The following is a 23995-nucleotide window of genomic DNA, read 5'->3' as shown; positions in this document are numbered from 1 at the left end:
TTCTCTTTCCTGGACAAGGCCTAAACATCTCCACACGCTTGTGCCAACCAATGGGATATTTGTAGCCATTATTTCTCTTTACCAAACCCTTTTGTATTAGGCAGTGCCTCCAAAAGAAAAAAACAAATAAGGATTATTGAAACCCTGTCCTCTACCCCATGCAAACATGTGAGGGCAAACAGATCTTTTGTCAATCATTTTGCTGCTTCGCAGTGATATCCCCTCTTATTTTAAAATGTTTTTGCCCGGAGGCAAACGATTAAACAGCTTTTTGAGCAGACTTGCACCAATTTCTTTGCCAGGCTCCTGCCATTGCTCCCCACTCCTGGCTGCTGCAGGCGGTGCTGAGCTGCTGGAGGCAGGGCTGTGCCCCATCCCTCAGCAAAGCCTGTCCTGGCGTTGCACAACGTGCCCGTGCTCGGGGCCATGTGCAATCTCCTCCTGGGACAGATGTCTGAGCTGGATCCCGCTGGAATGACGTCAAAGGCTGCAATCCTGTCCCTCTTCCCAGGGCTGGCAGGGCCTGGCCACGCACAGTGGCGCTCAGCTGTCACCAAGGGCCAGCACAGGCAGCCCCTGCCCCTCGGGGATCTGCTCACACGCCCAGGTCTTGCAAACCCCTGCTCCTCTAGAAACCTGAAGGCAAACGGGACTTGATTTTAAAAGGAGCATCCTCCATTGTGGTCCTGTGAGCAGATAAAAGTCCCGCAAACTCACAGCCCTTGCTGTGCTTGGGACACGGGCTGGCACAAACAAACGCCACTTGTCATGGAGCTGCAGCAGCCAGCACAGCAGAGGGGATCAGTAAATCCCTGGATGTGACTTGGCACCCGTCTCTGTGGCACTGATTAGGAGGACAGGAGTTATCTGTGTGCAGCTATTTTGGATGCCTGTGTGAATGGCTGCTGAAGGCAGCAGCAGCCTCAGCTGGTACCAAAAAAGCCGTGGTGACATGGGGTGACACACACTGCTGCACCTGACCCTTTGCCACAGGGAAGGGTTCCCAGTGCTGCAGGGGAGGAAGAGACTGGCACATCCCTGGGGCAGGACTTCCCCAGGGCGCCCCAGGCACTGCCCTCCCCAGGGGCTGTGACAGGACGTGATTCATGGTGACCCCTGGCACCAGGGCCAGCCCTGCCCGCTGCTGAGGCACTGCTGGCATCCCACAGCTGCCAGAGCCAGCCTGGAGTGGGCTGCATCCAGCCTGAGCTCCAGGACATGCTGCTCCTGATCCCATCAGCTGTGTGCTGCCCCAGCCAGGGTCCACTCTGACAGCTCTGCACAAAGGTCGGGGGTGTTTGAGGAAGGAGGGTTTGACATTTTCAATTTTTATATAAATGCCCAGACAACTTTTAGAGTCTTCTTAAAATGCTGATGACAGATTAAGAACAGCTCCCAACTTGGGGTTTTGGAAATACTGAGGTTTTCCAAGCTGCCAATCCAGCAGGAGGGGTTCCAGCCTGCCTGTGGCTGTGTGCAGCATCCTCTCCTTCAGCCAGCTCAGGGCTGCTGGTGGCAGCTGCTCCCAGGATGTGGCCACATGTAGGGTATGACCTGGGGAAAGTAAAAAAGGAGTCTGTAACATTAGCAAGAACATTTTTATTGGCTCATGAAATGAAATAACTATAAGATGTAGAAAGCTATTAAAAAATTCCTAGACTCGCAAAAATGGGGGACATTGGTTTTTAACATATAAGTGCAAGTGCAGAGGTGAGTTACCTTTAAAAATCAGTAATTTTGAGCTGGAAATACAACTGAGACAAGTCTTGAAATTAGATATTTAATTACCAGATCAATTTTGCTGAAAAGATCCAGAGTTTGCAATTGATTTCATTATCCTCTGCTGAGCCCACCAGTGAAACACTCCTGGTTGATGTGGGTCCCATCAGCAAATTATTGTGATTATAAGAGACTTTGCATGGTAAAAGTGAAAAACTTGACATTCCAAAAGCAACATCCTTTCTGTTTTCTCTGATAGAGATAACTAGTTTATTCCTAGGTGCAAAAGCAGTTTCCTTGAGGGGCTGTGTTAACAAGGCAGGGAGGAGAAGGGCTGGTGTGCAATGCTTCACTCTGTGCAGGGCAGAAATCAACCAGTATTTACCTTAGGGGCTGTGATATTTAGACAGGAATTTCAAAGAGAACTACCAGTGAACTTCTGCTGACTCTGACAGGTTTGCAGGATCAATGCCTCACTGTAGTAAGGGAGATGCTGCTTGCTGATGGCCAGGAGCCCTAATGGTATCCAGGGAAACCTGACTGCCTGCAGTAATTCACAGGGTGGTCGCTGTCACGTGGAAATTTGTGCAAAACCAGCTACATGTGGCTTGATCTTTGGGGTAAATTGGCTTTAAAGCTGAGGGCACTTGCTGTGCCAGCCTCTGCAGCAGACAGATTCCAGGTCCGCTTGGACAAAAACTGGGTGATTTGCAGTGGTTTAGATAACTCTTTTCCCTAGGGAAAAGAAGAACTAGCATGGCATTAAGTAGAGGTTGTGGAAGAATTAAACCACTCAATAAGATGTGATGTTCTCTCCAATTCAGTGATTACAGGCTCTTCTCATAAAAGCTGCCATATTCCCTCTGCCTCTAGCACAATTCAGATATCCTGAAAAAAAGGACTGTTTCATAATCTTTTTTCTATATTTTCTTCACCAGGCACTTGAAATCCATTTTATGAACATGAGTTTGTTCTGTATTGTACTTTGCCAAGATCATTATCCTTAAGGAACAGGAGATGAAACCGCAGAGCAAGGAGATGAGGTGAGTCACTTCTGGCCATATAGACATTTAAATAGTTGCAGAATTGGGAAGGGACATATTTTCCCCTCAAGCAGTGTTTGTGGGGAAAAAATATATGCCAGTAATCTGAATTTAGCTCTCCATTATTGCTTGTAACACCACCAGGGGTAAATATTTTGCTCACAAACACCTACAGAATAAGAAAATGGGCATCTTTAGATTGCAGGATATGTAATTAATCTTCCCCCAAACTTTTAGACAATATAAGGTGGATGACAATGAAAACACTATGATCACATCTGTATTTTAAGAAAGAATAACCAGGTCTGAATCAGTGGTTTTTCATTGCTTACATTGCTACTGAGGACCCATTAGATGAGAAAATAGAAGATTGCATCACAATGGATATTTTTTGATATGAGTGATCCAGTTCTTTGGGGTTTTTTGTCTGTTTTTTATTATTAATTATTCTGCTGAGAATATCTGCCCTGGGACAAACAAAGCAGTAAGCTCTCAACGGCAGCAAAATAAATCTCAGTCCAGGGCAGCACAAATTGGGAAGAAGCTCCAGAGAGTGGTGCTATTTGAAATAAATTGAGGAAATATTTTAAAAGCTTGCATAGAGGAGCAGAGTTTTGCCAGCTATTACAATTGGACTTCAGAGTAACTGCTGAGTGGGTAATTAGTCCCATGGGAACACAGGAGTCTGGACAAATGTAAAAAGGAACAAGAGGGGGAAAAAAGCGTATGAAGAATTAACTTTGGAAAACAAGCTAGAACATTAGTCACAGGAGAGATATAACTCAACTTCCATTTAACATTTATTTCTGTGATGAACAGAAACATTGTTTTTAACCCTGTATAGAAGCAGAAAATACAAAACTCGCTGTTTAACAGCTGGAACTGCTTTATTGAAGTTCACCTCTTTGATAACAGGGTGAAGGGGAGGGTAAAGTGATGCTGAAAACACTGCAAACCCAGCAAAAAGGAATTATGTTCAGGTGGAGAAGGGAAAAAATGTTGTGGAATGTGGTCAAGATATTAGGTGGGATCGTTCTGCTCTGAGAGACTCCCCATCATGAAGACAGAGCAGTTAGTCAAGGTTTAAAAGATCATGTCCCTACCAGCCTTTGCTCACAGCCTGTCCACAATGCTGGGTTGAGAGCATCCCAGCTGGAAGGAGGTGATTTACCCACCTGACATGCCAGAGGATAGCTCTTTGCATAACTCCTTGCTGGGTTTAGAAGGACTTGGTGGAACACAACTACAAAGAAAGATTGAAGCATGTGAGACACTTCTGAGGTTATCTAGTGCACATGTGGTTGGTTCTGCCATTCCAGAGCGCCTGATCCACAGGCCTGTGCTGTAACTACTGAACCAGAGACTTATTTATAGAGTTTGTGCACTTGGCTTTTGTGGTTCATTGCTCCCATTATTATCTCAACAGCAGTGATTTGCTAATCAGTCCTTTGTAGGACAGGACTAGTATTGCTTTGGCTGTTTGATGTTTAGAAAAAAGAAGAATGTAATTCCAGTGTCCCTGGAGGAGCAGGAAGCTTTGCAAAATCTCCTAATACATCTGGGTGTGAATCTATGTAAATGGGTCATATTCACTGAACTGTGTGCCTGGAGCAGTAACAGCAGCATCACAGCTGAAGGTTCAGGACCAGGCACCAGACCTGGATCTTCCTAATTTTGAGGACTTTTGTGCTTTCTCTGCTCGACAACCTCCGAGGAGATGGAGTTGACCTCTGTGCTGGGCTCCCACCGTTTCACTGGCCCAGTGATGGGGTCCCAGTGCCTGTTGTGCCCTGGTACCAGAGGAGCTCTGAATGTTGGTGCCATGCTGCTGCACTTCTGACCTGGTGGTGCTCCAGCTGTGACCTGAGCCAAGGCTGCCGTCAAGGTTACTGTGTTTGCATGCAGGCTTTGTGTTTGCTGTTTAAGGTGAGCGAGAGGCTCTGAATTCCCTGGGTTGGGTCACCCTCTCAGTTTCCCAATTGAATGCAAATAGCCAGACAGGCAGGCAGCTCTTCCTTGAAGACATTAGGATTCCCGAGAGGTGTGCCGGTGTCCGGCAGACGTGGTGTTGGCAATGCACAGTGGACACAACGTGGTCATTGCTGCTCGTTCTGTAAAGGCTGTCTGCAGAGCCACATCTCCTCTCAGCACCTCCCGGGCCCGCAGGGCTCGCACAAGGATCCTGCACCGAGGCACCCAGCCCTGGCGTATTCCTTCCAGGAGAGGGCAGGGGAACACAGTTTATCGCAGATCCGCTCCTGAACTGGAGCCAGCCTCCATCCAATCCCACATCTTCCTCTACGTCTTCCTGCATGTTTTGCTTTCCCAAACCTGGGTGAGCAGAAGTGGGTTCTGAATCTCCTCCAGGTGAGTCAGTGGGTTTTGTCCCATTTACAGACCGGCCTGTCCCTGAGTCATCTTCGGGAGGGGCAGCTGGGGCTGGGCTGTGCCCCTTGCTCTCGAGCCCTTGCCATGAGCCTTGTGTGTTCCACTGAAGGCATTCCCTGCTGGGCAGCTTCAGGACCAGCTCTGGTGCTTCATCTCGCCACCACGCCAGGGGAGGCAGAGATGGGACCCCTTGTGTACCACACACTCAGCACACCCTGTCCCTGCAGAGGGGACCTGATTCCCTCCATGTCCACGATGCCAGCAGGAACAGCTCTGCTCCGTGGGTGCTTTTGCCAGATTAAAGTCCAGGGGTGGCACATGGAAACCCGAGGTTGGAGATGGACCTGGCTAAAGATGGTTTAGAAAATGCAGCCAGAAGGTCAGCTAAGATTTTCTCTCTCAGTATATTAATGAACAGAAAGTTTGGGGGAAAATCAGAAACTCTTCCCAGGTCCCCCCACTGTCTTTAACAGTCAAAAGCCTAATAGCATAAAAAATCCTAAAATGAGTTTCTTCCAACTTATCTCCCCCTGGACCTATGATGCTGACTTGAAAAGACAACATAATTTCCAAACCAGTGGAGGAAAGGAAAAAAAAAAAACCCAAATCAATAAACTGTTGTCCCTGGAGCACGGATGCCCTGGCAAGGCCAAAGAAATTAAGTCCTGAGATTGCTGTTGCTGTTTCCACCTTGTCCTGCAGAGACACAGCCAGGGATAAACATATTCTTTGTGTCAATATTTCTGTAGTACTGAGAGAACTTACAGTCCTTATCTGTGAGTGTCAAGGACTGCTAAGTTAATGTGATCATAACATTACTGGAGAGTCTGACAGGCTTTTTTGTTCCCTATGTAACTGTTCTGGTGCTGAAAGCCAAAGCCCAGTAGAGCTCAGCTGGATGTGACCATGGGCTTTGTGGCACATGGAAGGGATCCATCTGCAGGAGACTAACTTAAAAAAACCCTCAAACAACACACAAAACCTACAAATACAATTTGAACTTCCCTTTTTTTTTTTTTTAATTTTTGCTTCTTTCAACCTTGATTTGTAAATCAGATGGAAATGTGTGAATAATCAATTCAGGCTGACTAACCCTTGTTTTGCCAGGTGGCTGGTTGGCTCATCAGATTACTAATAGTTTGCTGCTGCAGTAAATGGGAAATAGCAAGGGCTGAGGCAGAAATACCGCAGGTGACCTCTAAAGACACCAAAGCACTCACCCAATGCAACACAATCCCTCTTTTTGTTCATCCATGAAGTTCACTTTTCTTTCAAGTCCCCTTAAAAACGAGGAGTAATTTGTAACACAGAACTGGGCAAACAACATAAAAAAGAGGAGAAAATCCGAGGCAGGAAAAGTCAGCTCTGTAGAGCATGGATGGAAAGGCAAAGTATGAGCAGAGTCAGGCAATTCTTAGGTGTAAACTGCTGAGTGTGGTGTGGAGGAACCTTTGCTGCCTTTCCCACCTTTAATGGCTCTGTGCTATGTGGCACCAAGCAACTCATGAATAGCTCAGCCTCTGGCTCCTTTTCAACTTTATAAAGCAGGGCAATTATTATCTTCAGGAAAATTTTTTAAAGCTTGAATGCTGAGGTTTATCTGCCTTTCCTGACTAGATCTTTAGCACACAGCCACCAGACAAAAGCCAATTAAAAGGACCTTAACTCTGTGTTATCACCAGTCTTTGACTGGGCTGTGCCAATGCCAGAAAAGCTGTTGAACAGGGCAACCAGTTTGACTGCAGTTCTCTCCTGAAAGGTGGCAAAAGAGAGAATGGAAAATGCCCCAGTAATATCAAGGGACAGAAGTAACAATAGATTTTCAAAGGAGTTGTTGAACAGGTGAAAAAAAGGAAGGAAATCTCTTCCTGATGTGCAAAATGGATGGGTTGGGAAAATTCAGATGTATTTCACAGTGTGGAATGAGGTCTCAGCTGAGCTGCAATACCAAATGAAGGATGCTGATGCGAGACACCAGTCACACATGCACAAAAATTCATTCCCAAAATCTTGTCCCAGCCATTGCTGGTTTTCATGAAAAGTTGGCAGAAAAAAAGGGATCAGAAGTAATTATATTTGTCTAGATCTGTGCATTTCCCCTGCTGTTAATAAAGGCTTGTAGTGTTTCCAAAGCCTTGAGCAAAACTTAGATGTGTGTCAGCTTGGTTTCACTGTCGTGGGGCTCAGAAGAATTAACCAGTTCAGAGCTTGAGAAGTGCATGCAGAGATCACAGAGGGATGGAAAAGGGGCTGAGTCAGCTCAGAGGCTGGCACCTGCCTCTGCAGCTTGCAATCTTCAGTTTTGGGTTTATGCCCCAAAGTGTGCCTGCAGACTTCAAAACCAGGTTCGAGGCACTCCCAGGAGACTCATGGATAAGAAAATATGGTCTAGCTGAGAAAAGAAATTTCCCTCTTAAAATGTTTGCTCAGGAAAGATGTTTCAGCAAGGACAAGCCCAGAGTGGCATTCTATGATGCAGTGACTTTTGTGCATTTTCCCATTATTCTCTGTTGTAAGGTGACGGGATTGTGCTGTAGTGAGGCATCAGAATTTGTGCTGCTGTACATCCTGTTTGTTTAGTTTTAACATGTCCTTTGTGTCTAGAAATTCTAAAAAAGACTTTGGATATTTGTCTTGGGTGTACTGATGTCCAACAGCCTGGTCAGGGCAGCAATTCCTGCAGGAGCTCTGGACACCCAGGGATGCTGGAGGCATCTCTCAGCCTACACACAAGGGCTGTGCTGAAGTTTCCCACGGATTCTGTGTGCACAGCAAAGGGGATCTGGACACAAGCAAAAGGTTTGGTGCATCCAGAACTGTGAGTGAGCTTGGGTCAGGGTTCACTCTGTGTGCTCTGCACTCCCTTCCCAAGTGCTGTGTGCTGCCTCCCTGCATTCCTAATACTTCTTCTTTTTTTGTTTTTTTTTCCCCACAGGCAAATCTCAGGGAAAAATACAGATGCCTTAGTTACACTTTCCTGATATTTTCCATTGCATTTCACCTCCCAGAAATATTGAAAGGCTGAGATGCTCAGTAGGGCTCTTCAGATGTAAAAAAGTATCAGATCCCTCCTCCATCACAAGTTGCAGCCACACAGGGGCAGGTGCTGCCACAGGGGATGGAGGCTGTGCATCCCCTCCCACAGCAGCACGTTTGGATCTGCTTGAGCCCACTGAAAATTCTCACCTTCCTATCTCCAGCCTCAGAAACAGCCAACAGCACAGCCCTGAAGCTGCACAGTGGGCAAAGGACCCAGCCTCCAGTGGTGCTTTTAGGGAAGTGAAAAGGTTGTGGGCCCAGTAAAACAGATGAAACTTGAAAAGCAGAACTGGGAAAACACCATTTTATTTCCACAGAAGGTAAATATGGGACTTCACTGCATGTCTAGCAATTTAAAGAAAGTTCAGAACTACTGCGACTAAAATATGAAGACATTGCCTTTTGCAAGTGGAAAAATGCAAGCTAGAGAAACCTCTAACACGTCCCAGTGCCTAGGTAGGTTATAGTAATGATAAAATGAAGATTGTAACTTTTGGTTGTTTTCATGTGAAAAACATTACAAGGGAATTTTGTACACGTTCAAGTTCCATTAAAGCCCAGCCTTGTTGGCTTAGATTTTAGCTGTATCTAAATTTCATGTCCTTTGCATTGCTAAATCACACTAAACTTCACCTACTCAGGAAACAAAGGGGTTTTAATTGAGAAAAAGCAGTCAAGCGAGGTTTGCCAAACATCTATTTTGGGTAAAAATATTTAAGGCCAACATTTTTACCAACGTAATCCTTTTTACGTCAGTGAAGTTACACTAATGCAGAATTTGGCCCTGATGTATTTGTACAAATATAGTATCTAGGATTTTGATGAGTATGTATTCATGCATTATTCATGGAGACAATGTGGAGAGGAAGAACGAGGTCTGTGCACGGGAGCAGAGCCCTGAGCAGCCCCAGTTCCTCTGATGATCCCCAGCAGGATGAAGGAGCACCTGTAGGGTCACCCCTGTGCTGCTGCCTGGCCAGGATTGTTGAGGCTGAATGTCCCCTTGGGAAGAGACTGGTTTATGTTTGCCAGGCTGTGGAATGTGTTAGTGGCAATTCTGAGGAAATGCAGATGGAGGATATTTTTGCGAGTTTAAATTGAGCTGGATTTGAAAAGAGATGAGACTGCATCTTGGTTCTGCCGCAGAACTTTTGTTTGATTCTCCGTGCCTCTGTTTCCCCATAAAATGAGAATAATACTTCATTTTCCCTGCAGGACAGTGAGGCCTGCTGTGGGGAGAAGGAAGGGTGTGCTGTCCCATGTGCCCTCAAGAAAGGGTGCACAGACCTGCTGTCATAGGACTGCATTCTGATATCCCAGGCTGCACCTTCCCAGGAAATCTGAAAAAAAGGAAAAACTGTGTTTGGAAAACCACTGATTGAGCAGCAAAGCTGACTGCTGCTGCAGCTGGCCCCACTGTGAGCTTCCTCTGCAAGAAGTGAGCATAGATCCCGATCCATACCAAGTACTGCATAACTACAGTGTGTTTGTATGCATACATGTATATACATATACATAACTTATTATGTGTGTTTGTAGGAAGAACTAGTGATGTCTGCAGTAACAATGGGGTGTGTGTGTGGGACACACATCTAGCATGCTGAAAATGCCCCCATCAAGCTTTGGCAGGTAGGAAAGGGGCAGGTGGGGGGCAGGAGAGAGGGCATGGGGCTCCTGACACCTCCCCAGGGACTGGCTTATCTCCAGGAGGTGTCCAGAGGCTTGCACACCTTCAGACTCTCACAGGGCTTTGGGTCGGAAGGGACACTGACAGGCCACCTAGTCCAACTCCCTGCAAGGAGCAGTGACGTTTTCAACCCGATCAAATTGCTCAGAGCCCCGTCCAACCTGACCTGGAACGTTTCCAGGGACGGGACATCAACCGGCGCTCCGAGCGACCTGTTCTGGTGTTTCATCCCCCGGCGGTAAAACACTCTTGCTCACCGGGACCCCGAGCCGCCCCTGTGTCAGCCCGGCCCCGTTCCCCGTTCCCCGTCCCACGGCGGCAGGCCCCTCCGAGCGCTCCGGGGCTCGCAGCCCGCCCGCGGCACCGCCCCGGGGCCGAGCGCGGCTCCCATTGAGGCCGGTGCCGGGCCGGCCCCCGCCGCCGCGGGGCCAATGGGGGCGGCGGACGCGGTCGAGCCTCTCCCCGGCCTCCCCCGCCGCGGCCGGGCGGCCGTCATGTGAGGGGGATATAGTACTACGGGAGCGGGGCCGCGCTCCGCAGCCGCGCACCCGCCTCCCGGGGGAGCTGCGCCCGCCTCCCGCCGCTCCGCGCTCCCGGCCGCTCCTGCCTTCCCTCGCGGGCTGCTGCTCCGGGCTTGCTTGGCTTTACTCCTGCGGGTTTATTGTGCGTGTGTGGCTTTTTAAATTTTTCCTTGATTTTTAAAAAAATATTATTTCTATAGTTATTTTTTTCCTTTTTTTTTTTTTTTTTTTTTTTTTTTTTTTTTTTGGTGGCTTGGTTGTGTTGTTTGGGTTTTTTCCCTCCCCTCGTTTTCGTTGTTGTTGTTGTTGCGTTCCTCTGGCCGTCCGTGCCTTTGCTGCCCCCCGCTCGCAGAGGAGTTCAGGTAAGGGTTGATGGGGGCGCGGGGGCTGCGCGGGGTCGCGTCCCGCCGGCGGTGCCTCCGCGGCCGCAGCTCCGCGGGACCGGGGCTGTGCCCCCGCTGCAGATGGAATTCCATCCCCGCCGGGGCAGCGCCCAGGGCTGGGGGCTGTTTTCGGTGCCGTGCCATGGAGTGACAGGCGAGGGGGGGGGTTATTCCCGATCATCGCGACCACCCTGGTGGGGGGGGGAGAGAGGGAACTCGGGCCGCCAAAGCCTCCTGAAAAGGGATGGAAGGAAAAAACAATGCATAAATAATGTTTGAAAACCCTCTACAAACGGAACAAACAAACAAACCACGATTAAAAAAAAAAAAAACCCAAACAAACATGTTTTGCAGCCATGGAAGCCTGGCTGTGCTCGTGCTGGAGTGGGAATTCCGTGTGTGTGTCCCGCACCCCTTTCCCTGCCCAGCAGCCGGTGCCACGCGTTATTTCGGGGTGCGGAGGCAGCGGGGTGCGCTCCGCCGGGGCCGCTGCCCGTGCCCGCTGCAGGTGAAGTGCTTCCTCCTGTGGAAGCCAAAGTTTGGGGCTGGAGCGGGATAGTTTCCAGAGAAGAAAGCTTTGGGAATGTTTCTGCAGCTTCCCAGGAGCAACGGGTTTGGAAAAAACAAACCTGAACACCCCACTGTGTCCAGGGAGCAGCACAGCCACCTTGCGGAAGAGAGGAGAGCAAATGGGTTTACTCCTGGCTCACGGCTTTTTATTATTTTTTAATTATTATTTTTCTTCCCCTTTGCATTTCCCTTTTAATTTCTTAGAAGCTCTGGGCCTGCTTCATTGCCTTGTTTATGGCTCTGTCTGTGGAGCAGAAGTCAGCCTGAACAGATTTAGAACAAGAGAAAACCCTGAAGAGATTAGTCTTAAACTAGAAAAAGCTGTGGCAGTAAATGTAGGAAATGACTGTCAGCGTCTCATATATGCTGTGTGATCAGTTGTGCTGGACTGACTGTCCAGAATGACGGGCTGGGAAATACATCCCCGTGTTTCAGCAAGTTCCCAGCACTTTACATTTTAATGTTGCTCTGCGTCAAAATATGTCTTCTCTGATTTGCTTTTTGTCATTATCTTTTTTTTAGCTGGCTATTAGATGATCAGGTTTTAAACAGAACAACATGTTTTTGGCAGAAAGGACATCATAACAACCCAGGGAACTCTTAAAAAAAAAAGTTGGAGACGGTGGTGCTGCCGAACAGCTGCTGTATTTCACTCCAGAAGTGGCTGTTTCCAGCGGCTCAGGCACTGCAGTCCCACTATAGGTGCTTACATTTCTAACGTGTTTTCAGCGTTCCTAGAGATGAAAGTGTGTTATGGAAACAGCATCATTTGTTTTCATGGCCTTCACAGCCCCGGCTTTTTTTGGTTTTGTTTTCTAATCTTCTGTTTTTGGCCGTGTCTTCGGGCAAAGTAAGGATAAAAGTATTTTGGTTGTTAGTCTGGCCTTAAGGAAAAAATATAGCCAGGGCCCGATCCTGCATTCCAGGCATTCTCCAAAATCTTCTTGGCTGTTCTGCAAGTTTTGAGAGCGCACAGAAAGCAGAACTGGCCCATAATGTGCCTGGATCTATTTGGCTCTGACAGTCCTCTCTTAAAAAGCCTCTGGTTACATCGAGCGACATTGTTCCTTGTCAAAAGAGATGGGAAACAAGCCTGCTGGCTGTTTTCTGCTGAGGTAACTGGCCCACAGCAATTGCTAGGGGTTCATTTTTTTTTTTTTTCCCTTGGTTAAGTCCTTATTCAAATTGCAGTTTAGTTCTATTCCTAGGGAAATATATGGATGTTTTGATATGTGGCTTCCCAGCTCTTGCAAGCATTTAAAGGAACCTTGAACATTTTTTTTTAAGAGAAGTTCACCAACTGCTTTTGGTGCACGCAGAGCATGCCAGCTTTTCTTAGAAAAGCACATGTTGCAGTCCAGATTTCCCTCACAGCCCCATTCTTCAGAAGCTTAAGCTAGAATAATACAGACATTGAAGGAAGAATCAGAAACCATCTGAGGGCAAGTCTTCCTTTCTGCCCTGTGTTTCTCAAGGCAGTCACCAGTTTTTGGTGCAAGATAGAAACAATCAGCTTGGGTGAATTCTTACCAGATGCCAATACTAATTTGTCAGAAGCAGATGGTGCTTTCTGTTTCAAAACTGGAATAGCTCAGCTATGGAACTTCTGCTGGGGGAACTTTCCAGCAACATAGAGAATGAAATTTAAAAAAAATGTGTTAGAAATAGTTCAGTTCTTCTGACTCTTTGCTTTTACTATAAGGCATGATTATAGGCTAAGGTCACAAAACAGAGCCACTAACCTCTGTTTGAACTTCCTCGTGTTCAGCCCATGTAGGTATTTCATTATTGGTTCAGAGGCACAGCTGACTGACAGGACACACAGACCAGGAAAATGTACAATCTTACTTTTAGTCTTTATTTCAACCTGTCCCTGTTTCCTCCATGTGTCTGTGAAGGAAGAAGCCATATCTTTAAGAAATGTGGTTTCCCCGCTCTCTTCCTGGGAAACATTAATAGATGTTGCCAACGGGACAGAGCTCTTTAAGGGTGTTGTGTAAAATACCTCGCTCTGTGTTCCCTGCAGCCCGGAGCATACAAACACCTTTTGATTTTTCTCCAGAGAAGGAAAGACAGGGCAAATTTTGGAGATGAGGCAGCAAAGATGCTCTGCAACATCAGTAACAGCCATCCCCTGGGCTGCACAAAACTGGGGGCTATTGACTATTCATGGCAAAGCGTCCAGAGCACAGCGGCAGAGCCTGTGGAAAATGACAGCGTGTAACAAGATTGACTGGCATTTCCTTCACGCTGGGTCACATGCCTCCTAATTCACACACACACACAAGCTCATAGGCTGATCGAATGACTGCTATCTCTGCAGTCCACATACCTTCCACAGAAAGAGTTGTTTTATTATGCACATGTACAGCTCTGTTTTCAATCAGTCACCTTGAGCAAGTGACTGAGGGCCACTGTTGGCTCCATCCCGAGCTCTCTGCCTTCGCTCTCTAAGGGGCACAATCTCCGTCCGTAAGCAATTTTGTTTTTTTCTCTCGGGGAGGTGGGGAATAAAAAAATACGTAGATGTCGCTCCTGCCTCCCCCTCCCCAGTGGCCTTTCTAGGAAGTTTGCTTGTTTTAGCCGGTGAAGCGCAGGGCAGCCGCGGCTGTCGGCGGGCACTGGGGTGGGCTGCGCCGGCCAGGGCGGGGTTTGCTCTTGCGGGTTTGTAGCGGGGTTTGGGCTCACGCAAACCGGGATTTGCGGGATGCTGCCCCAGCGGGGCCCTGCAGCCCTCCCGGAGCAGCAGCTGGCTCGGGGCTCGGCCCAGCCCCTGCCCCGGAGAGAGAGGAGCGCGGAGCGGTGAAAGCAGCTGGCTGGCAGGGCATGGTAATTAGCTCGGTGCCAGCCTTATTAAGGACAGTGCAGGTGATGATGACGTTGGCACACTGATTCATTACATCTGGAGGGGAAAATCCACCTAGTAAATGCTGAAGCGCAGTAAATATTTTTGGCTCCTGCCAGATTGATCCTTTCATTATGCTGAACAGTCTATATTTGTAGAACTGAGGAAGTTAAAAATAAGGTTGGTGGAAAGCTACAAGATAAGAAAAGGATTTGCAGTTTATGGTCACCGGCAATAAACTTTTTTTATTTGTTTCTTTTTGGTGGTAAAAATTTCAACACTTTATTTTTTCTTTCCCATTCCCTTCTTTGGCTCTGGATTTCACTGCTAGGTGAAAGCTTGTTATTTATTTTCTCTTGCTGGTAATATTCTAAAAGGGAGCTGTAAATCTGGAGCACACACACGGTTGGGAAATGATTTCTGACAGCATTCTTTTGCAAATATGTGGTGCAATCCTGCAAAACGCTTCAGCCCTGACAGTCCTCAGGGGGTGGTGCAGACGTATCAAAGCTTGTAGCAGCCTGTGTACCCAGGGAGGCTGGATGCTCTGGACTTTCCTGTGGGCTAGAGGGCTTTACGAGTTTCAGTTCATGCAGATAAATTATTAAACTGACTTCTGACTGTTGCTATTTTGTTTTTCCTGCACTTAGGCTCTCACCTGAACTTTGGCTGCCTGGTATATGCTGTTGGGATATCCTTAAGAGATAATCCAGGAATGGTGGATCACTTGCTGCCTACTGATGAATCCTTTTCATCCACAAGATCTTCTCTTGGATACTTTGGGGACATGACAGCTGGCGTGAGGTCCTACCAAATGCTGCCCTCTCCCCTGTCAGAAGATGACAGTGACTCGTCCAGCTTTTGTTCTTGTTCCAGCCCTGACTCCCAGGTCCTCAGCTCCAGCTATGGAAGCACATCCAGTGCAGAAAGTCAGGACAGTATCTTAGACTATTTATTGTCCCAGGCGTCTTTGGGGAGCACCACTGCAACATGGTGGGACAAAAGGAGACTTCAGCCAATAGTGAAAGAGGAGTACTTTAGGTTGCCTGAATTTCCCGTGGAAATGGAAGACTCAGGACCATTTCAGCCCACGCTTGAGGAAATTGAGGAATTTTTGGAGGAGAACATGGACTTGGAGCTCAAAGAAAGACCTAAAAGCGAGACCAAGGACTTGAGAGCTTGCAGCCAGGTTTCTGTTGCTTCGCTGCAGCAAAAAGACCATATGCTACCCAGTACTAGTTTAAAAGAGAGTAAAAATGAGCAGTTGACTAGCTCAACGGAAGGTGGCCAAGCTTCAAATGGAGGAATGACCCTGGAGAATGGAATACCAGTTATGCTCCAAATTCAGCCTGTGCAGATCAAACAGGAGTCCAACACGAGCCCTACTTCCCAAGGACCAGCACAGGAGAACATTAAAATTGCACAGCTCCTTGTCAACATCCAAGGGCAGACGTTTGCCCTTGTGCCTCAGATAGTTCAGTCGTCCAATTTGAACTTGTCCTCTAAATTTGTCCGCATTGCTCCCGTCCCCATCGCCGCCAAGCCAATTGGGCCAGGGGGCATGATCCAGGGGCAGACGGGAATCATCATGGGTCAGAAATTTCAAAAGAACCCTGCAGCTGAACTCATTAAAATGCACAAATGTTCTTTTCCTGGTTGCACCAAGATGTACACGAAAAGCAGCCATTTGAAAGCCCACCTGAGGAGGCACACGGGAGAAAAGCCCTTTGCGTGCACGTGGCCGGGCTGTGGATGGAGGTCAGTACCGGGGTCCAGCTCTGTCCAGTCCCCCTTCCCCTTCTTGCTCACTTGACCTAACTTGCTGAGCAAGTGGGTTTGTACTCAGATTTATAAACTGTTTCTCTTGCCAGAACTTGTTTGGTTGGTTTGACAATGAAGACCTTTTTCCTTCCTGTTAGGTAACACGAGAGTTCTGATATATTAAATAGCACAGCATCACCTGCTGGCACCAACAGTTTTAGTGTCTCAAAAACAATAAAAGTAGTCCATCATAATTTGTATTTCATTCTAGAGGGTCAGATGAAGCTTGTTACCACAGGTCAGACCTGGTGTGGTTGCAGCACACCAGCCCCAGCAGACCTGTGGCTGGCACCAGCTGAGGCTGAGTGAACTGAATGGTTTAGGGCAGAATTGCTGTGTACAGCCCTGTGTGGGACTAAATGTGGCCAGTGAAGGGCTGTGATAAGCAAGTATGGTTAAAAGCAGTATTCTGTGCACTTTCATAGAAAATGCACTTCATCCCACTCCTTCTTAAAATGCTGGCAGTGACACTCTGGCATACTCTGGGTTTTATTCTCTGTCTTGATTCAGAAAAATGCGTGGGTGCCACTCAAAGTTGCAAAAAAGCTGTCAGATGTAACAACATAACCAGAAGGCTGAGGTGGAGTGAAGCATTGCTTGAATGAAAGATTGCAGGTTTGATTGAGAAAATGTTTGGCAGAGGGATTTCTAAAATATTTTTTTTATTTTTAATATGAATTGAAAAATTTAGTATTTTAAAAAAATATCAGCTTTTTATTTTAAGGAAGCTTTGACAGGTGCCTTCCTCCCTCCTTCCAGTTAGCTGTATTACTGGCTTGCCTGCTGGCAAGTGCTAATGTACAGCACCACAAATGATGATGGGAGAAAATATAATCTTAACTGCCTTGTGTTAAATTAAATTGAATTTCTTGCAAATAATATACTGCAGAGCTTCAGTGAGCAATGTCTAATGAGAAAATGGGTTGTGATCATGGGCAACAGATGAGGTAAAAAGTAACAGGAGAATGTTGTGTAAAAATGCAAGTATGTGAGACATGCAGCAGTTAGAGATGGCTGGGTTGGTTTGAGGGAAAAGGTCACAGTGGAACTGAACCCTCTCTTCTCCAGCTGGACCAGTCTGAAGTTTGTTTCTCAGAGGGGCTGAGGAAATCAGGTTATGGTGGCTCTCCAAACTGGTGGTGATTTGTTTCCTTTTGTCCTGTGGCACCTCTCGTGGGCCGTTTGCTGCTCAGGGTACCCTCTCACCAAAGCTGCATTTTTCAGCTGATTGGTCCCAGAAGCTGTGGGCTGGTTGCTCCCAGCCTGCAGGACAGGCACTTGCTGCTTTTTATTTGGCTGTGAGAGTACACGTGCACAGGCAGCAGATGTGCCTGTGGGTGTCACACTGGCTTCCCTGGCATGTGAGCACAGCTCTCCTTTTTGTGACAAATGCATGTGGCACGTGAGGGTTTGTCTGATCCACACTGAGATTTGTACCAATGCTCCCAGGGACTTTTGTGGCTCAGGATCAGGAGCCTGAAGCATTGCCTGTGAATGACCTTCTCCAACTCTGTCTTATCACAAAGCTGGTGTTCCCCAAGGTACAAAACCAAGGGGAACATTTAGGAAAAACTGTAAGTGATAAAGGTTGATTAAATTTACAACAGGTGCCTCTCTTCTCGACATGTTGTGAGTAATGGTTTGCTTCGTTGGCTGGTGGTCCCACAACCTGGAGTACCCTGAACTTTCAGCCACCACAGCTTTTTAAAGATGAGCCCAACAGGAAGGAGAAATTAATCATAATGAAGAACATGCGTCTTGTCCACAACCAGCTGCTGCAAAGTGCTTTTCAAACTCTTGTGCTGTTTGTCTAGTTGAATTTCACAGCCTGGGATGCAATCTCAATCCCCAAAACCCCCAAACTTTGGAAGGGCTCTGCTACAAGAGGAGAAGTTTATAGCCAGCAGGAGAGGCTGTGTTTGGGGAGAGGCATCCTGTGCTCACAGCAATCCTTAGCACCAGCCTGAGATTGCTGCACATCCCCTGCGTGCTGCTCCACATCAAAGGCCAGACCCAACTGAGCATTGAATTACTCAGTCCCCTTTCATCAATAAACCATGTTTACCTTTTCAGAAGTTCAGTGAGAGCTGTGACTTAAGTCTCACATGACTTAAGTCCACTGCCTCTGGCCGCTCTGTTTGCTCCCAGGTCTACATAATCTCAAATGAATTTGAGCACTAAAACACTGCTGGACTCTGCTTTCCCCCTTTTCCCCTGCATTCTTGTGCTTGTGTATTTATTTTTTTCATTGAAGACGCTTAAGAGCCGATCTCACTGGAGATAGTAATTTCAAAACCAAAACAAAGTGTTGCCTAGCACAAAGTGCCTGAGCTCAGTGGGAGGGTTAAAGGTTTCTCAGCTCTCTGTGCATGATGTTTTAAATTCACCAGGGTGGGAGTGTGCAGCCAGCAAACCCTTTTGCTAACCCCTAGGATGGCTGGAGACCCCTAGCACCTCCCTGATGGAGGCTGAGCCCTGCTTGCTTGTGCCCTTCCTAGGCACAGGGCAAGGGCTGTTTTTGGCAGTCTGCAGCGTGTTGCTCACTGGCGGTGTCCAGTGACCCGTTGTGCTCCCTGGAGGGGTCAGGGCACTGATCTGTGTCGTGCCACCTTCCACCTTTGGCACCCCAGCTCTGGTTAGCGCTGCTCAGGCCGAGGAGCTGAGCTGCAGCACGGGCTGGCCCAGCAGCTGTGCTGTGGCACCGAGCAGGAGAAGCTCCTGCTTCCCCTCCCCGGCACAGCACTGTGCAAAGCTGCAGCTGCTGCAAGGCTGGGGGATGAGGCAATGGCCTTTAAATGCCCCCTGCATCCTTTGGCTGGGGACAGCCTGGTCCATAAGCTCTGCCTGGGTTGGCAGGGAGGGTTTAAAGGCTTGTTACTCGTGTGGCCAGGGCAGTACCACACACTGGGCAGGGCAGGAGTCTTGCATTGGCTTTTCTTGCTGCTGCTGTGCAAGGGGATGACAGGTGCACAGGAGCTGTGTTGGTTCCTTGTAGGAAAGCTCTGGGGATGGGCAGGAGGGATCTGTGTAGGGCCTCCCCTCCTCTGTGGAGGAGAGCTACAGCACGAGTTGGCCTCAATGGCTGGGGTGTGGCAGGGACCAGGAGTACCAGGCTGAAGCTATTGACCTTTCTTGCCCCATGAGCCACATAGGGATGTCCCCACATGTCTGGGAGACACAGGACACGTCCTACACATCAGGGAGCTCTAGGACTTTTCTTCAAGGGAGATGTAGTTACAGTCCCTTGGGTCCTGCCAGATAGAAGGATGAAGAAGGCTCTTTTAGTTGCTGTGGGATTTCCCAGATCCCTTCACTTTTCTTTTGAAGGAGGAATCCTTCTGGAAATGGCAGTGACAGAATAGTGAGGTATTCCTTGGGGCTTCCTTTTTCTTTTTTTTTTTTTTTCTCCTTTTGAATTTTGCATTCCACAGTGGATTATTTTCACTTTCTTTGGGTTGATCTCAGTGCCAGAGTGTGTTGCAGATATTTCACTGCAGAGCCAGACCGCCAGATCCTCCCAGCTTCCTCGTCCTAACCTTTGCGTTGTTTTTTTGTAAACACACAGACAGCTTGAGGTTTATTTCTGTGGGCTCTGTAAGTTGATCTTTCCGTCACTGCTGGGGAACAGTGTTGCAACATTCCTGCCTCTTCAGCTAAGGACATGGTTATGAGGCAGAGTGTATTTTTATCGGATGAACTCATCCAAGCTCATTCCTGACATGTGCCTCTTTCTCCCCCACTGTCCGTGCAGTTCCCCTCAAAATGCACTTGTGAGGCTCTTGTGCAGGATTAGCCAAGTGCTGCTGCACTCCTGTTCCAGATGGTGACCTTAATGGCCAAGGACATAGGACAAGGCAACCCAGCCACATCTGGTTTTAGTTCTTTGAAGTCTGTACACAAGAGGATGGCTTTTTGCAAAAGTGGTTCTCCTCTTTTCCCTGGATGAGGCATGGCTCTGTTCCTTGTCCGATGCTCAGTCTGCGCAGGCAGCATCCTGCACTCTCCAGGCCCACTCACGCATAGCCCTACAAGAGCATCCCTGCAGGGATCTGGCACTGGGACTAGCTCACTGCTAAGGACTTGGGAGAAATCCCTGACCCTGCTGCTCCTGGGTCCAGACTGTTTTTGGGAAACTATGGCTGAAAGGACCAGGGGTGTTAGAGAAAGCAAACATGCAAGCAGAAGGTGTGAAGAGAAACTTCTGTCATAGCCTTTATGAAGAAGAGTCATCCCAGGTGGACAGTTCCATAACAGCTGCCTCTTCATCATGGACAATTTGACTCTTTTGCCGTGAGGATACCAGAGCAAGAAAAGGAAGAAAAGCAAGGGAATAGGTGAAAGAATCTCCCCTAGAAATGCCCCTGAGACAGGTGCCCACACCACACCTTACCCGTGGTGAGTGCCTGGATCAGTTTTCCAGAGGCTGAGCGCTTTCTGGGGAGCATGACCAGACTGAAGAGCTGTGGCAACTGAGGAAACCATTACCAGCCTTTCCAGTGCCTATGCCCTGGTTCTCAACTGTTGGCGGGAGATCAGAGCTAATTAAAACCTTTATGTGGAAACTTACTTTTCTTGCAAGAGGGATTTATTCATAGGAGCCCAGCAGTCCTGTTTTCTCCCTTTCATAAAAATAGCGTATTCGCTCTGTTGGTGATGTGATATTTTGCTCCAGAAGGGCACATTTTTCTACGTATTCTTTCCCTGATTTGTTCAGCTAGTGCCCATGACTTCACTTATTTATTGTAAATAAACAGCTGATACCATTTCTTGCAAGCTCTCTTTCTGTGCTGCTCTTTGTTACTGCTCTGGCAACAAAACACTTAATTGCCCTTTGTCAGGCAGCAAATTTTTTGTACCCATCTGGACGGGGCTGTTTTAGTGTGACATTGTTAATTAACCCTCTGTCTCCTAGTCATGTCCAAAGTGGAAGTAGAGCCAGCCCTGCTCTTAAGGCCAAAGGATTAGCTCATTTGGGTTCAATAAAGCCTGTGGGATTCATGGTGGCTATTTGGGGATTTTTCTGTGGAGATAGAAGGTGGAAAATATCTAAAATGCAGAAGATTATGGAATACAGTTTTGGTAATTAAAGGCTCATTCTTCATTTAATTTACCCATGCTAACTATGCAAATAACTATGCAAATAACTATGCAGATGGCCATTGGGGCCCACCTGAATTTTAGCTGTTGGGATGCTGAGCATCTCTGGTGCTATTAATGACTCTTTATTTAGCCTGCAGGAGCACACATGGAAGCCAATTTTTCATCTGGGTCTAATAAGTCATGTTGTTTCTAGGTAGCTCTGGCTGGAATCCCTCTCAAACTGGGTGCAGTTAGGGGGTGTGCTCGTGTCAGTGTGAGCTTGAAACAGACCTCACCTGCAGGACAGTGGTTCTTGTCTCTGCTTGAGGAGTCTGTGCTTGGATTTGCAGGAGAGAGATGGTGGGGGTGGCTTTGGAGGGGACTGCAGGGGGATTGAGAGCAGCGCTGTTCTTGTCAAGCTGTACCCATGCCGCGGGGTCCAGGACAAGGCTGGTACAAATGCTGCCTCTGTGCATTGCCCTGAGTCCAGGGCTGGTAGCTGTGTGATTCCATCACTGCTGCTTCCATCATTGCTGGGACCAGCCCAGCCCTGCTGTGTGTCCCTTTCTCCTCCTGGAGTCTCCCAGCGGCCTGGGGGGACTTTTTCTAACTGGCTGTGAGACGCTGAGCACAACAAACCCCCTTTGTCTGAAAAGGCCTCTCCTCTCTTGCAGGTTCTCCAGGTCAGATGAGCTGTCCCGGCACAGGCGCTCCCACTCGGGGGTGAAGCCCTACCAGTGTCCAGTCTGTGAGAAGAAGTTTGCTCGAAGTGACCACTTGTCCAAGCACGTCAAGGTGCACCGGTTCCCGCGCAGCAGCCGCTCCGTGCGCTCCGTGAACTGACGGCTCCTGCCCTCCCTTCCCGCCAGCCGTCCCCAGCAGCCCACCACAGCACTTTGCTCACCATGTTCCTAGTGATAATTTATTTGTCTCCACAGAACAGTCAATGCTGTTACTTGATACCACCGTGTTTGAGTGCCCCATGTCCTTCAAAGATGATTTGAGAATGAAGCTCTTTTTGGGTCAGGGGAGCGGGGCACTTCTTCCTTTTGGGTTTTTTTTTTTTTTTTTTTTTAGGATATTATTTTCCTTCTATCTGTCTCTCCTTTGCTGCTGCTTCTTTTGGAAATTACAGTGTTTTATTTTTAGCTGTTTTCTGCTGCACAGGAAAATGTAAAAGTTGCTTGCTGCTAGTTAATTATAGCCCTGGCATTCCTGAGAGCTTTGCTCATGTACAGGCCACTCATTGTGAGTTTTTATTAAGCTGCTCTATTTGTCCAGTTTGGAAACAGCAAATTCCTTTTGAAATGAAAACAACTCCTTTGTTTTTGGGTTGCCTGAGCCAAGGATTTGTAGGGGCTGGCCATAGGAGGAGGAACAGTGGGAGCTGGGGATAGGGGGAGACAGGGCTTGGAGAGCACTGGAATGCGCCTCCACGCATCTCTGATTTTCCCGGCTCACATTTACCTTTCCCTTGGCTAGGGCTATATATAAATATTTATGTATACATATTCATACATACATACATATATATATATATATTTAAGCAAAGACACATCCCAAGCAAATCCAGAAGCTCAGGCTGGATGGAATGGCTTGGAGTGAAGCCTCTGGAACTGTGTGTGTGCTTCTGTCCTGTGCTGCCAAGAGGTGCAAGGATGCCCAGGTTCCAAAGGACGTTGCTTTCCTTTGAGGCTGGTTTGCAGCATCCACTGCCTTTAGCAGAAGAGCTGCTGTCTGCCCACAGGGCAGCACAAAGGCGTTTGTGAGAGCCTCTGAGCTCTGCTCTGTCTCTGCTCCTGCCCTCTCGTGTGAGCTGGGGCGAGAAAGCAGAGCCCCAGCCCTGGGGGTGCCTGGTGAGTGCTGGGCATCCCCACATCCACTGAGAGTCAGGGCCTGGCTGGGGGGAGCTCAGTCTCCGTTTGCTGGCAGGGTCTGCAGGATGTGCCTGTGCCCAGGGAGGGTGGGAGGAACCATGAGCTGGTGGGACAGTGCTGTGAGCCCGAGGTCCAGGGGCGATCCTCAGCGCTAATCCTCTCCCTCCCGACAGCCATGTCAGAGCTCCACGCAGCTGGGGTGGGCGAACGGGTGAGAACAGCAGCCAAAAGAAACAAATTTGTGTGATAGCTGGCTAAGAAGGGAATTCAAGCAAATAATCAGATGGTAGCAGGCGAGTGATTTTATTTGTGTTTCTTCTTGTTTTGTTTTTCCTTTTGAACTCTGGCGATTGTAAGAAGCTTTAGAAGAAAATAGGATTCAGTAATTAGAAATGATTTTATAATGGATGTTGCATTTCCTTTCCATTCGCAGACGGCATCTGTTTGTCTTTTCTGTTGGCAAAATGGGAAGTAGGAAAGTGTGATCCTAGAGCTAGGCAGAGCAGGAGCCCATGCTGTGTGAGAACAGCAGGTCTGGCTAAAGTGAATGCATTCCTTTTGTCCTCTAGAAATTAATATAAATGAACTATCATCTATTGACTGGTTTATATCACATCCTATGAATGTATGTAAATAAAACTGTACATAGATGCATATCTATATAAAATATCTTTTAATAACGTATCAAATTTGTGTAAATTGGAAACAAAAATACCTATAAAGCCAGTGTACATAAGTTACAATTCTGTATATTTTCTTTTGTTCTTCATAAAAATATATTTACTTTGACAATAAAATGAAAATGGAAATTTTAAATCCCTCCTTGAAATTATTATTCATTAATTTCCTTTATAGCCAGCTCTGCAACCAGGACACTTGAAATTTTGATTCACCTGGATGTAACTTTTCAGGTGCTGTGTGAGAGGGAGATGTTGAATCAGTTCTCTTCAGTTTTTCTCATCTCAGAAAGTTCTTGGGAGGCGTGAGATGTCTCAGCTGTCTCTCTTCACTGGAGCCCGCACG

At 47.6% G+C, this 23995-nt stretch overlaps 1 protein-coding gene across 3 annotated transcripts; it reads left to right on the top strand.

Annotated features, from left to right (window-relative positions):
* Positions 1-10395: 10395 nt before the first annotated feature.
* On the top strand, positions 10396-23782 carry KLF15 (KLF transcription factor 15). 3 transcript variants are annotated; one of them, XM_084214823.1, is made up of 3 exons: positions 10396-10759; positions 14846-15953; positions 21770-23782. In XM_084214823.1, exons 2-3 carry the CDS (start codon positions 14911-14913, stop codon positions 21936-21938), a joined length of 1212 nt encoding a protein of 403 aa, XP_084070949.1. In that variant the 5' UTR covers positions 10396-10759; positions 14846-14910; the 3' UTR covers positions 21939-23782. The 3 variants fall into 3 exon arrangements, with proteins under 3 accessions (XP_084070949.1, XP_084070951.1, XP_084070950.1); XM_084214825.1 differs by having other exon boundaries at positions 10521-10539; XM_084214824.1 differs by lacking the exon at positions 10396-10759 and adding an exon at positions 13722-13822.
* Positions 23783-23995: the final 213 nt, after the last annotated feature.

This window comes from Fringilla coelebs (genome assembly GCF_963513975.1).
Source record: "Fringilla coelebs genome assembly, chromosome: 13".
Lineage (NCBI taxonomy): Eukaryota > Metazoa > Chordata > Aves > Passeriformes > Fringillidae > Fringilla > Fringilla coelebs.
The sequence above is the reverse complement of the archived record's forward strand: the minus strand, read 5'-3'. Positions and strand labels throughout refer to the sequence as shown.

Bases quoted from the DNA above. Each gene is read 5' to 3' on its own strand.
- KLF15 (XM_084214823.1), top strand. From the start codon at position 14,911: ATGGTGGATCACTTGCTGCCTACTGATGAATCCTTTTCATCCACAAGA. The intron at 15,954-21,769 runs GTCAGTACCGGG...CCTCTCTTGCAG, and splicing joins TGGCCGGGCTGTGGATGGAG to GTTCTCCAGGTCAGATGAGC.